This window comes from Tupaia chinensis, unplaced genomic scaffold (assembly GCF_000334495.1).
Source record: "Tupaia chinensis unplaced genomic scaffold, TupChi_1.0 Scaffold000311_2, whole genome shotgun sequence".
Lineage (NCBI taxonomy): Eukaryota > Metazoa > Chordata > Mammalia > Scandentia > Tupaiidae > Tupaia > Tupaia belangeri.
In genome coordinates this window covers 874939-889276 of record NW_006159803.1, presented here as the reverse complement: position 1 = coordinate 889276, position 14338 = coordinate 874939, and the positions used below count along the sequence as shown (strand labels likewise).

The following is a 14338-nucleotide window of genomic DNA, read 5'->3' as shown; positions in this document are numbered from 1 at the left end:
GAGAAATCACCCCCCAGGGGGGATGGTCAGGCCGCAATCCCTTCTCCTCCATTCTCCTCTTGGGATCTTGGGCACACATGCACACGCGCCCGGCGTGAGTTTTAAGCCACCGGGTCTGGGACGCGAACCGCGGTCAACTACGTGGGAGTCCAGTGACATAGCCATTACGCTAACTGCTGGTCCCAGTTATGACCTTTTTTAATGCTCATCATAATGTTTTACCCAACTTCTCTCCAGAAAGGATGAACAAATTTCTACTGTCATTAGCACTGCATGAATGCTTGTGAAACCTGTTTAACTTTATTTATTGTTGCCAATTTGCTGTATGAAAATTAATTATTGAATTTGTTATAAGTTACTTTTATTTTTTACATGTATTACCTGTTACAATCTGCTTCCATTTTTCTATATGAGATTTTTATATACATTCTAGTTTGTGTTTTCAAATATATTAAAAATATTTACCTTATTTTCCATATATGTTTCAAATAGTTTCCCTATTCATGAGTTGTTTTGCTTCTATAACTTAGTTTCAGGTGTTTTACTGAAATACATACTATTTAAATATTGTTATAACCATCTACAATCATCTTTTTTGTTTTCAGCCTTTGGTTTTATGACTTAGAAAAATCCTCTTCATATTGAGATTATATATTGTATTCTAGTACTTTTAACCTAGGGTTTATTTGATGTTTCCCGAGTAGCTGTACTGCTGTCCCAACAGAAATGAATAAGTAATGGACTTGCTCCCTGACTCGAAACGCTATCTTGTCTCAACTACACTGTTCTATGTAGTATCTTCTGAAATATTTAACTTATGAAAGTTACCACTAGCAAGGTAAAAAGTCTTGAAGCAAAAGACACAGGAAAAGAGACAAAGATGTTTCCAACACAGAAAACTAGATGTAATGGCTAAAGATGCTGATGATGTTCAATGAGGGCCATGTTAGAAGTGTGAAATCTGCGAGAGTTTCTAACCTTATGGACTTCCTGCTGCAATGACATTGGGATGCTGCATGTGCCCTGTTTAATTACCCTTCAGGGGTTGCCAAAATTAAGTGAGTAAAGTATCTCCTGCAGAAGCTTGCTAAGATGGGGAGTCTCTAGTATCAGTGGAGAAAGTCTAATGAGTCAGCGTTTTCCCAAGTCCCAAAGGTAATTCTGGTGGTAATGAGTCATGCGTGTGGTTTGAGAAGTATTCTTTTGAATTAAAACACACACACGCACACACATACACACACACACACACATACACAACGTATAGAAGTACCCTGGGCAGCACACCATGGGAAATCAGAGAGAACTGCTGGGTACACAGCAGATTCCAAGATAGCAGAAGGTACTGAGTGCCTAAGAGAGGTTCTGACCTGGGTCCCCACATGCTGGTGTGTCGGATCACTTGTGTTTCAGTTTATTCATACTAATTACAGTAACAAAGTTTGCAAAGAATAAAGTTTAAAAAAAAAAGAAAGAACAGATTAAGAGACAATCATTTTGCTTTTTAATAGTCTTTAGCAGAAGAGAATGGATTGTTTTATCTAGAGCCAAAAAAAACCCAAAAAACCAAAAAACCTGAGCATTTGTGTATGTGTGGCAGTAAGAAGGAAAGACAAGACGTGATACACAAATACAGACTTTGTAGACATCAAATATCAATCGATCTGTGAAAAGCATGAGACACAGACATTTTCTTTTGGGAGCAAAGTGGACTGCTGAAGTGGCAGAGATTGAGGTCTCTACCTTACAGACTGGCTGATGAGTGAGCATGATGATATTCATAACCACTATGTTGTTTTTTCTTTCTCTGAGGACTGAATAATTTTGGACTTTTTGTTACTGTGACATAGATACATTACTAATATCATTTCTTGTTGTTCTTAATTATGCTACTCTCTTTATATTATTTGTTTTCATTGCTAAAACAATTTCCCTCAAATAAAAGGTAGTTGGAACACTCACAGAGGACAGCTCAGTGGGTAGAGACTGCAGAGGAGACGTGTGTTACAGATGCCTCTGAAAATAATTCAGGTAACTGAGGCCGGCTCTAAAAATTGGTAATCCAAGTATGATTATTTTTTCACATGAACTATTCAGGAGTGTGTTCTGAAGGAAGTAAATTACTATAGTTCTTACACTGTGATAATGTTCATGTCTAAAGTTAGCTTACTGCAGCAAAAGTTTAAAATGATAACAACAACGAAATGCATTAGGAACCCTTTTTCTTTGGAACTTAGAACGCAGTATGAAACTGTCAATAAACCCTGTGGTAAAATATGTTCTGCTTTTCTTTACGTATTACTTTTCTCGTCCAGGGTCATCTAACTAGTCAGCAGTTCTTTCTCATGGATATTAAACTAACTGATTGCTTTATAATGTCACACAATTTCGGCTAAGGTTTTTAGCTACTGTTCTGTGCCAAGAATGTTCATTGCTTCCTGGTCTGAAAAGCGGAATGCAGAACCATGAAACTATTGAATTGCAGTTCTGGCTGGGAGCGTGAATTCCTCTGTGGACTTCAGTTATGGTCTAACTCTTTGGATTTTACTTTTTTCTGGGGAAGCTTGACTGTGTAATTCTTCATTTCCATGGGGTCTGGTGAAGATGAATCAGAGTATATTTTGAAGGGGAAATCTGTGAAACATAAATTAGCTTATAGGAAATTTCAGAGCACATTTCTAGAGCTTTTTTTTTTTTTTCTTTTTTTTTTTTTCTGTTGGTTACTTGATGAATCGAGCTTCTGGGAGCTATAGGTTTGTTTTCTGGATGTTTGAAATACACTACCATGACAAGCATTGGATCACTACCAGTTTCATTTTGACACTTTGCAGTGGTCTCTGGTTCATGCAAGAGTGTCTAGGCTGTACTGGCCCTCAGCTTTGAATGTGTACACAGTTTTGGGTCACTCCAGGGAAGACCATGGCTTGCTTTCATGTGAGGCCTGCTTTAGAATAAATTTTGGCTGTTGTGTTCTGCTATATTTGCTGGTATGAAAAAATCAGACAAAACATAAAATTTAGATTTACTGTGTTTAGACATTAAGGCTCTCACATGATTGATAAAATTTTTATGGATGTTAAAGTAGTATAGTAATTGCTTCCCTGGTCACTGAAACATTTATGAGTAATTACAAACAACAGGTATATATCAATAACTAGCCAACATAAGGATCAGTTTTACATTGTTGAAAGAAACTTGTTCCTAAAATTACCGCATGGGAGATTATTAGGGGATGTATTTTGTAGTTCTACAGTGTGGCAGCATCAGGCTTAAGAGAATAGTCACCACCGATCCTGAAGTTAATATTTTGCTTAAAAGACAACAGCATATTCTGTATTTTTAATCTCTTTTCTGATTTTGAAGTCTTCAAGTATCAGTTTCTCTTACTGTTTGGGAATTGCATTATTAATGATATAGAGAAACATCTGAACACTGTACATGCCTCTTTGAACATAGCTGCAAATTTAAAAAAACCAGTAATTCACGTTCAAAAACTGATATCTAAGTGAAAAGAAGTTTCAGGTTTATGTATGTGAATTCTTTAATAGATTGATTTGCTTACCCCATAAACAAGTTCTCCTACCATCCCATTCCAGATTTTTGTGTCTGCATCCCTTGCTCCATATTTTCCATCAGGAACAATGGCAATTTTATACTTGATACCAATGTGTTTTGCAATTTCAGATGCCAAATCTACACAGTATCCTTCATACTTGTCATTTCCTTCAAACATTTCATGATTTTTCTTGTACATAACATATGGGGATTCCTACAATGAGAGAAATAAAACTGTAAAGGAGAAATTATATAATACATTCAAAAACTTTCATGCAAATGTCCGGTTTCAGAATTTGAACAAAAAGAGTATATTTAGTATTGGTACACATACTGGTTTTGTGTGGTGAGAAATCAATAATAAAACATGCTTAAGTAGGTACATATTATATATGCTTAGAAGTATATTAACTTACTTTACTTTGGATACTGAAAGCGAAATCTTTAAAATAATTTTCTAGAGAGTGTTTATTATATAACTAACGCTGTGACTAAGATAAGAAACAATGTCCATTAATAATTGTATAAAGAAGCCTAGTTAGCATCTTTGGCAATGAGATGAGTATTTATAAAATATTTCACAAAGTTAAAGACTATTTGGTAGTTAGCTTCATGTAGTAAAGCTGCATTCAGGGTCATAGGTCTCCATATTCTGTATCTGGTTAGGCTACATTCAACTGTGACTGCTTTTAGGAAAACAGCTGTTTCTTTTAAAAATTATTATTATTATTATTATTACTTAGTTTTTCTATAGGGCATGTGCACTCATCAGAGAAAAAGATAGTGAGAAAGAGAGAAAGTCAGCTTCCAGAGACCCCTAGATCCTTTGGCTTGACTCCTTCCTCACATCACTCTAACCCTAACCCTAACTCCATATTCTGTATCTGGTTAGGCTACATTCAACTGTGACTGCTTTTAGGAAAACAGCCGTATCTTTTAAAAATTATTATTATTATTATTATTATTTTATCTCTAGCATTTAGCAAGATATCTTTCTCAGAACAAGCACTTGCTACACAGTTATTCAAAGAAGAACTGAATAGTTGAAAGTCTCACATAGTTATTTGCATTAAATTTGCATTCCTAATGTCCAAAATTTTGGCTTTAAATAGGGTTTGTGCTCCACAAATTTTAATTCACTTTAATTAATATGTCCCTAATGGGAGATAATAATTTTCCTCCAGTTGTGATGAACACACACTTCAAGCGATATTTCCATTTAGTTTTCTAAGCAAATGAGACAGAAAATAGGATGAAGAATTACTACAAGATCCTTATACTGTAACATGAAAAAGTTTACTCATGGCTAATAATTATGGACAGTTTTCGTTAAACATACACACATGCACACACATTCACATACACAAGGATACACACACATCTGTAAACCAAGCCATTTGAAGGTGTGATCTAAAGAAACATGTTAGCCAAAAATACCTGATTTTATAAATGACACTGAGAGCCATCAACTAAAAGACAGATTTAGTGAACACGTAACATGAAAAAATCTGGTTATGCCTCCAGTCATTTTCAGACAAGGAGTGGTCCCTTTCACATTATTGAGATAATCTATTTTATAGTTTATAAAACTGTACTGCAACAGTCAATTAATAATCTCTCATAAGAAATCTTTCCATGTTCCCCAGCAAATTCGTAATAGGAGAAGATGAACTTGCTCTGGATTAGAAGGTAATTTATATTGCAAAACATAGGAGTCTGAACTAATTCTGATTTTGTTTTTAAGTACTTTGTAAATGTAGAAACTCCTAAAATTTAATAAAAATGTACATTATATAATAGTTTATTTTGTCATAGAGATGCTCTAAATAATTCTAAAGTGGGTAGTTATTCGGGATTGGCCTTTGCACTATTTTTATTTATTTTCTTTTAGGTTTTTGCCAGAGGATGTGTGTGCTCACTGGAAAGACAGACCGAGACAGTGAGAGGGAAAGTAAGAAATCATCTCCCAGGGAGGATGGCCACTCTCAATCCCTTCTCCTCCACTCTCTACCTGGGACTTTGGACATGCACACACATGTGCCTGGTGTGAGTTTCAAGCCACTAGATCTGACTCAAACTACAGTAGGACACATAGGAGTTGAGCACCTTAACCACTATTCCACCTGCTGGCCCCATCACTGTTTTCTTAAATTCCGCCTTAAGTGAACATAGCCAAGTAACCCAGAAGTCTTCCACTTCTTTGAATTTGATGATATTCTAACACTGGAACTGAGTAAAAGTAGTCCCTCCACTTATAAAATTAATTAATTAAAATTGTGTCTTCTTTAGAGAAAACTATTTATTAGCTTACAGAAAACATTGTGCAAATATAAAAAGGTTTTATAGATTATACATGTATTCAAGTGGTTATAAAAATGGGTGAGTTGTTGGAAAGCATTATTAATTTCTAAAATATGCTATAAAGTTATTATGAGCAAATACCTTCATTTCATTTTCTCCTAGTCTTTTTTTGCAGAGAGAGAGATTTTTGTTATAGGGCATGTGCTGTTACTGGAGAGTGAGAGAGATAAAGCGAGAAATCACTCCCCAGAAAGGAAGGCCACTTGCAATCCCTTCTCAATTCTCCTGGGATTTTGGGCACACATGCACACGTGCCTGGTGTGTTTCAAGCCTCTGGGTCCAGGACTTAAACCTTGTATCAGATACAAAACTAAGTACATTCATTGTGTCTTTTCATTTTATTTTTTATACTGATACCTTGAGGTAGGGTTTCCATTTTGCAGAAGGGACAATTTAGACTAAAGGATATTAAGCCAATTGTTCAATTTCACAGAGCAAGTAAGTGTCAGACGTGGGAGTTGAGCCTACATTTTGTAATGTTTCCTAATTATTAAAGCTATTATTATATTCATTACAGTATGCATGACTAATTGAGAGTTCTGATGATTAACAAGAGAGGGAATAAGATTAAAGAACTGCATCTGTGTATTTTTGGTAAACGAAGTTCTTTATATGCTCTCTTGAGTGCATAGTGCGGAGAAAACCTTTCCATTACTCCTCATGGTGTCTGGCACAGAGAAGGTGCTTAATAAATACAAAGATATCTTGGTCTATCAGTGCTTACTAATTAGGAATATCATTGCAAAATAATTGTACTAGAATGTTTCAGTTATTCAGAAGGAAGGTAAATATTAAGAGGTGCTAAGGGAATCTCTTCCAAATAAAGCAAATGTTTACATGAGTAAACTATTAATTTGATTCTTTTTCTTTTTTTTTTCAATTTTCCTTTTGGGCATCAGGGGTCCAGCAGGTCTTTGTTTCCTGTCGAGAGGACCAAAAAGGCTAGAGAAACCTTCAGCTTACTGAGAAGCTGATTAGGAGTGTAGCTAGACTGCCCAAGCAGAGGTATAAACAATTACTGAGATGAAGGATGAGCGAAGCATGCAGTGTAGGAGAAATAAGGTGAGAATACTAAGGGAGGTGGGAACAATAGAGGGAGAGAAAACCTAGGCTCTTCTGGAACAAAGGTTTTCACGGTTGCTTACCTGTTACCCCCCCGCCCCCTTTTTTTTTTGCCACAGAGGACTTGGGCTGACTAGAGAATGACAGAGAGAATGTGTGAAATCACCCCCCAGGGGGGATGAGCACACCATATCGTCCCTTCTCCTTTCTCCTCTTGGGATTTTGGGCAGATGTGTACATGTGCCTGGCATGTTTTCCAAGCCATTGAGTGTGGGACTCAAACTGCACAGTCAGTCATCTGGGATCCACTCATCTTAACCACCAGTCATGGATGGTCCCTTTATCCAATTTTTAAAAATGTGTCTCATTTTGCCTTTATTTATTTATTCATGTCAAATCCAAATGAGTAGCAAATCTTTAACATTCTCTCAGCCCCATCCCCAATCTGACAAGGTGTCTGCAAATAGCTCTTCAAACATTGCATACAGAGAAGATTTAATACAAAGTTTTGGGGCTACTATGGCTGAAGAAAATACTAAATCTTTTCAATCTGATAAAACATGAATTTTAATAAACCAATAAGGAGACTTGAGGGGCATTTTTGCAAAGCAGGCTTAAGAAATCCGAAGTGTTTAATATTGACTAAAAATGGATCAGAGGAGAATATAACCTGTTACTTCTGCCTTACATGTGTTACCTCCCATCTTCATTCCTAACTGCTGTGCACTCTGAGACAATGATTTCTTAAAGGTTTTAAAGTGCATTTCCTATTTGTGATTATGAGTTTATTAAGACCATTTCCATAATAGATGGTGTTCTACATCTGCTTTGCTATTTCAGGAAAGAAAACAATTTCTGTCTAAAGATTCTACGTTAGGGCTTATTTACGAAAATGTTTGTGTAAATAAGTGAAGATGATTTTCAATCAGTAAGTATAATTTTTTCCTACCAAGGAAAATTTTTTGGATTATTTGTATGTGGCAAAAACAGAACTGTTGAAATAAGGTACTTACTAGAAAAGCCTCAAGATTTTCCAAACATCACACATATAATCATTACAGTTTCTATTAAAAACAATTAAAATACAAAATCAGCATTATCAGTGAATGTTGTTTTCCATGTGAATATTTGCTTTTCTTCAAAGAATCGTAATGAATGTTGATAATCTATCCTAAAAGTGGAATTCTCTAAAGTGGAAATTAAGATGTTATTATTCAATTAAAAATGCATAAACGTAATAGCTGCATAATATTAAGTTTAGCTAAAATAATTTGTTTAAAAACTGATTGAGTTATAAGTCCTTTGGCTGGACAAATATAGGAGGGGGAATTAATATTTGTTCCAAGGGGGGGAAATTGTGTGTGTATATATGTATGAACACAAATTATATATTAATACACACCTATATGTCACTATACATGTACATATATATGTATAGTGCACCTACAAAATTTTATATAGAGAAGATAAAATATTGAACACCTTGAACATCTTATAAAAACTGTAAAACACAACTTTTGAAAAGATCAAGTGTGCTAAGTAAAATTGCTTTCAGGTTTCTAACCTTATTCTTGCTTTTTTTTGGTAACATCATTCTAATACTATAGTAAATATATTTGATTATATGGAAAAATTTCCTAAAGAATCGTTACGTTCATGAGATGGTGAGAAATATCTTCTTAGTTGAGCAGTGCATTATAAACATCATTTGACTTCACTAGCACAGCTTTGAGGGAAAAAAAAGGACTTTGGTCAAATATCTTTACACATGTTTTTCTTTTCCAGAGTTCAATAGCAATAGTTAGTGTTGAGATTACAGAGAAAAAACCAACCTTCTCCCCCCTGAGCAGATCTTCTTTAAACTGTCCTTTCCTCAATGGTTGTATTTTCAGAAACCACATGACCCAGATTGGCTTCCTTAGGTTGTTTACAGAAATCATTACTTTGAATGCAAAAACTTAATTAGTATTATCACTGTGAATTTTACAGATTTAAAAAAGTTTTAGTCAGTAAAACTTAAAGATAAAAAATATTGTCAACTTTATTTTCTATTTTGATTTACCTGTGCTGCATTAAGTATGGCTATATTTAAGTGAAATCGATTCATTATTAAATATCACATTATAGGTATACGACACTGTTATAAGAAAAATCTCAACAATATATAATGTGCTAACCACATTTTATTTAAAAATGGTAGTTGATATAATTATTATGTTTCTTGTCTGCTTTTTCTCACTAGAATACAAGTTCCATTGAGTTCTGGATTTTTGTCTGTTTTGTTCTCTTGACATACCCCCAGGGCCTAGCACATAGCAGACGCTCAATAAATATTTATGAATGAATAACTGAATTTCTCAATCAATTTTATTTATCAATAGCATATATCATTACAGTGTATCGACATATAAATACCAACATACACAAAGGAAAGACAAATGGAAGAACAGCAACACTGTATCCGTTTCAATCAAAATGGATGAATTCCAGTTCTCACTCTCATCCTTGTCTGAACCTAGATAACTGTATTGTACACATTACAGTATTTGCCCCATCCACTTGTGTTGGCATTTTTCAATTGAATTTGGTGGCTAAATGCACATGCAGGTACCAATATCATTCATCTATAAGGAATCAGATTTTTTGTTTTTCAAAATGAATGAGGTGGTGGTGATGTCCTAGACCCTAGGCTATCGTTTTCAACAAAAGCAAATACAAAGAACACTTTTGGGAAAAGGATTTTAGCATTTCTTTTTGAACTACTCAATGATTATGCAGTCGCAAATACCAGGGGTATTATTTATATGACAATTGCATTTTTATACAAAAAGACAAACACTAGTATTACACTATTTTGCAAAAATAGTAATGCTATCACTGTCAAACAACAGACAACTTTACAGAATATTCTTTATATATGTAGGAAACAGATGGATTTTTTTTCAGTCACCTTTCCTTAGTTTTTGATAGCATGCTTCCTGAAAACCAGTCATGCTTGCAAAATTAATTCAGTATTTTGGTTTTCAAAATTACGTGTCCAGCCCCTTTAATAAGAGGGGTGGGACGGAGGTTCTTTACATTACACCTATAATGCACATTATAACACTTAATTTCATACAAACAGGCAAAATTTCAAAAAGAAAAGTTAAAGAAAACAATCATATATGTTGAGAAAACAAGCGCACAATTCAAATATTTACTTTTAGCAACTCTACCCTTAGAAATAGGAGTAACATAATTCCATCATTTACGTACAATGACCTCATTTCAAGATCTGGGAATTGATATACTGGGATTACTAAGTGATATTTTTTCAGCATGTATTTATTTTCTTGAGAGAGATGAAGATTAGTTCTTCTTTTGTTCTAGTATCTCAGAAAAGTCACAGAACTTAAAAAAAAAAAAATTGTTTCTGGTAGTCCAGAGTTGGTCATCCAAGAATCCCACATGAAAAATAAGTTTAAATTTACTACACTGGAGCACAAGACGAGCCTTAGTTAGGAAGGGTCGAACAGCGTGGAACTCTTTTCTTTCTTGATCAATTTCTTAAAATAGGATTCTTCATCAGAGGCTGAAAAGAGGAGGACTGTACTGAAGTATGACTTTCCATTACTGTGTCTTTTTTAGGAAAAGAAATATATATATATATTGCTTTTCAAGTCCCATGCAAATTACACAATTAAGTTAAAAGGTTTACACAAAAACTGCTGTTGGTCAGTTTGCATTCTAAGATCATAAACTTTAGATCAAGGCTTGTCAGATTACATTCAAGTGCTAACTGATGATGGAATACAGATAAAGCTAATCACAATATAGGAAAGCTTCCCTCTGGCATTTTCTTGCTTCCACCTCAATGTCAGTTTTGGCAACAACTCGACATTAAGCTAAAAAACCTAAAACTAAAATTACGTAAACTAAAAGGTAAATCACACAAAAGACTTCCATTTTATTTCGAGTAAGGGCTTCCATAAATAATTAAACATGTTTTGCCTAAAGAGACGGTGCGCTGAGGATATAGAACTTTAAATTAGATAGAAAAGGTCACCGATTGTTGCTCTCCTTTGACTAGCGTTGACTGTAAAGGGCATGTTTGACTTTAGAAGAGAAAAATATATAAGCTATTCTATTATTTAAAAGGCAATTTAATGGGAATCTTTTTGAAAAAGCAGCCTTAAAATTTAGTGTATTTTTAAATTTTATAACGTGACCAAATGATGCAATCATATTTTCTTTATTTCTAGAAATTCAATAAATTGTATATTTCTCACTGGTCAATGAGAAAAATAATCGGTGCAAGAAAAAAGTGCTTTCACATTAAAAAATAAATGTAAAACAAAATTAATGTCTAAAGCATTTAGTTGTCTTGAACATGCTCATTGAAATAGTCACATTCACATCTCTGCTATTAAAAACAGACAGTCCAAATTATTATCTGATGTTTAAACTACCTGAAAACTATAATTTTGAACACTATTAACTGTCATTACAGTGATGCTTTTAAAAACATAGTAAAAATAATAATATGGTGTTTGCTACTGGATTTTTAAAGTGATTGTTGACCTTTTTCATGTTCACTCTTCTGTGTTTTGGCTTCTTAGCATTTCATACATTTTCAACTAGAATTTGACAGTCTCGATTTTTTTTTTTTAACATCTGAGCATTTTCCCGAGAATGACAATGCAACAAAACATAATACACAAAAAAAAATACTGAATGTACTCAAAGCTCAGGACAAACCTATTGAAAGCCTCAGTAAATGTTTGTGGATCAGAACACCCATGTCACCACTATGAGTCAGCTTTTACCCTCCCTGTTCACCATAATTGGAGAGTTAAAATTGCCTGTGGACAAATCGAAACACCATAAAGCATAGGCCAAAACTTACCATAATTGTGGTTACAACCACTGTTCTGTTCTCAATGGCTGCCGTGTCATTGCCAAGAGTGGGTACGTCTTGAATCAAGACTAATTTATCCATATCATTCCAGTATCCAACCTGCCAAATAAAACAAGTCCTTGAAAAACACATTTGAGAAGAGTCTTCTCTAGTTCTTCTTGGAACATGAAGGGTATAAGTAAGCAAGCAAAGAAAATGTAAAAAGCGAAGAAGGGCCCGCCTGTGGCAAGGAGATTGAGGCAGCTGGCTCTACACAGTCAACTGTGCAGCTGGAGTCCTAGACCTGGTGCCTTGAAAACACACCGGGCACATGGACATGCATACCTAAGATCACAAAAGGAAGGAGAGATGGAGGGGAACGGGGGTGGGTTCTTTCTCACTTTTTTTCTCTTTCTTTTTGTGTTTCTCACTCTGGCAAGCACATATCCACTGGCAAATCCAATAAATACAATCTAAAATGCAAATAAAAGTTTAAAGAAAGGATTTGGAAGTTTGCTATACTGATGATATGTTTTCCTGGTGTTCAGGATACTGCTTTATTACATATACAGTGACTTTTACAACCATGGAGTAGCCAAGATTTTGAGAAAGAGTGATTCTAAAAGGAGTTTGGATACAGATGCAAAATCATTTTGTGTCGGTACTCTCGAAAACTTATTTGTGTGACCTCTTCAATAAAGTTCCAGATTGTGTGGTAAAGGGAACAGCCAGATTTATAAAGGGCATATGTATAGAATATTGTCAAACAAAAGGAACTTGGGTATTTTTTAAGCAATATAGAAATAATTTTCAGCTTGGTATAACTTAGCTGCTTGGTAACACTGTTTCTGAAATGCTAACGACATCAAAAGTGAATATTAACCAAGTTTTCACTTACAAAAATTACATTTAATGTTGTATTTTTTAATTAAATTTTTTCTTTTTTTAATTATGATTTCTGGCTTATATGTATATTTGATGTTTATCTCTGTAGGTAGTTTATTTTTATTTTTTTAATTAAAAAACATTTTTATACATTCAATCACATTATTTAGCTTATAAAGTGAACATTTCAATATGTGAACATTTCTCCCCAGTCCAGTTGGTCAAAATATCTTCAACAGATAACACCACACCTCCCTGTCCTGTCAATGCTCTGCCTCCGCATCCCTCCTCCCAATTCCTTCCCCAGGCCCCACTCCTCCACACACACCACATCTGGCATTCACACCCATCTCTTGTCTTTGTACATCCTTTAGTCAAGCCAGTCTATGAAGGAGAGACATTGTATGTCCCCACTTAATATATACAGAGTGTCCACACTCTATAACTGAAACTGATTGACTAAAGGTAGTTTTTTTTAAATGATTTTAAAAGCAAGCATACAGTCTATAATAATCAAATCAAGATATATACATATTCATCTTCTTTAACACTGAACATTCCATTATGTTGTGCACATTTGATATAGTTCCACTAGAGTTTTTTGAAATATGTATTACATTGTCCATATTTTTTATTATGCTCTGGTAAACTATCTCATAGTCTCTTCCCCTTATTCAAGTGAAACAAACACTTTTCAATAGAACCACTTAATCAATTAGTTAAATAATTTGAAATGCAGTAGACTACAGTAGGATCTTAATGGAAATTTAGGATTCTTTGATTCATGCAAACCACTAAGTAATAGCAGCTAGTATCATATATTAAGTGCTTGCTCTGAGCAGACACAGTACTCAATGCTACATAAAAGATATATACATATTTTTAAAAGTTTATTTTTTAAATTTTTTAATGCACCATAGAGAAAGAGAGAGAGAGAGAGAGAGAGAGAGAGAGAGAGAGAGAGAGAGAGAGAGAGAGAGAGAGAGAGAGAGAGAGAGAGAGAGAGAGAGAGAGAGAGAGAGAGAGAAAGTGAGAAAGCAAGCTGCCAGGTCTGGGACTCGAACTGCGGTTGGCCATGTGGGAGTCTAGCACCTTAACCACTTGCTTGCCTCAAAGATGCATCTTAAAGGTAATTCATACAGCAAGTGTACAAGTAGGTGCTATTATTATCCACATATTAGAGATGACTCCGTTTTAGAAGGTTAAATAAATTACGCAAAGTTATACTCTAAGTGGCAGCTCAGTTCTGTATGACAGAAAAATCAATATATTTTGCTATGTTATACAGTTTACCAAAATGGATATTAACTTAATGTTTGCCAAATTTCTTTCTTAAAATTAAAAAAAATCATTATTTTCATTTTATTTATTATTATTATTTTTTAATTTGACCAGAGAGAGAGAAAGAGAAGGAAAGTAAGAAAGCAGGCTACCAGGTCTGGGACTAGAATAGCGGTCAGCCATGTGGGAGTCCAGCAACTTAACCACCATGTCACCAGCCAGCCCCTCTTTCTTGAATTTCTTAATGCAGTTGATAAAACTCATGTCACCAGGACCAGGGAGTGGTTCAGTGTTGGCGCAAATGAATCCATATGGGAAAGG

General features: G+C 34.6%; 1 protein-coding gene across 6 annotated transcripts in view; it reads right to left on the bottom strand.

The window, feature by feature from the left end:
- Positions 1–14338, bottom strand: part of GRIA4 (glutamate ionotropic receptor AMPA type subunit 4) — a 392211-nt gene that overhangs the window by 70889 nt on the left and 306984 nt on the right. For 5 of the 6 annotated variants that reach the window (XM_014588766.2, XM_006150932.3, XM_014588767.2 and 2 more), the window contains exons 10-11: positions 11861–11971; positions 3560–3766 (exon numbers count right to left, since the gene is read on the bottom strand). In XM_014588766.2, the coding sequence (XP_014444252.1) occupies positions 3560–3766; positions 11861–11971 (318 nt within the window). Of the gene's footprint in view, positions 1–3559; positions 3767–9207; positions 10547–11860; positions 11972–14338 lie in introns of those variants that run through there. The other variant, XM_014588773.2, reaches the window with a different exon arrangement.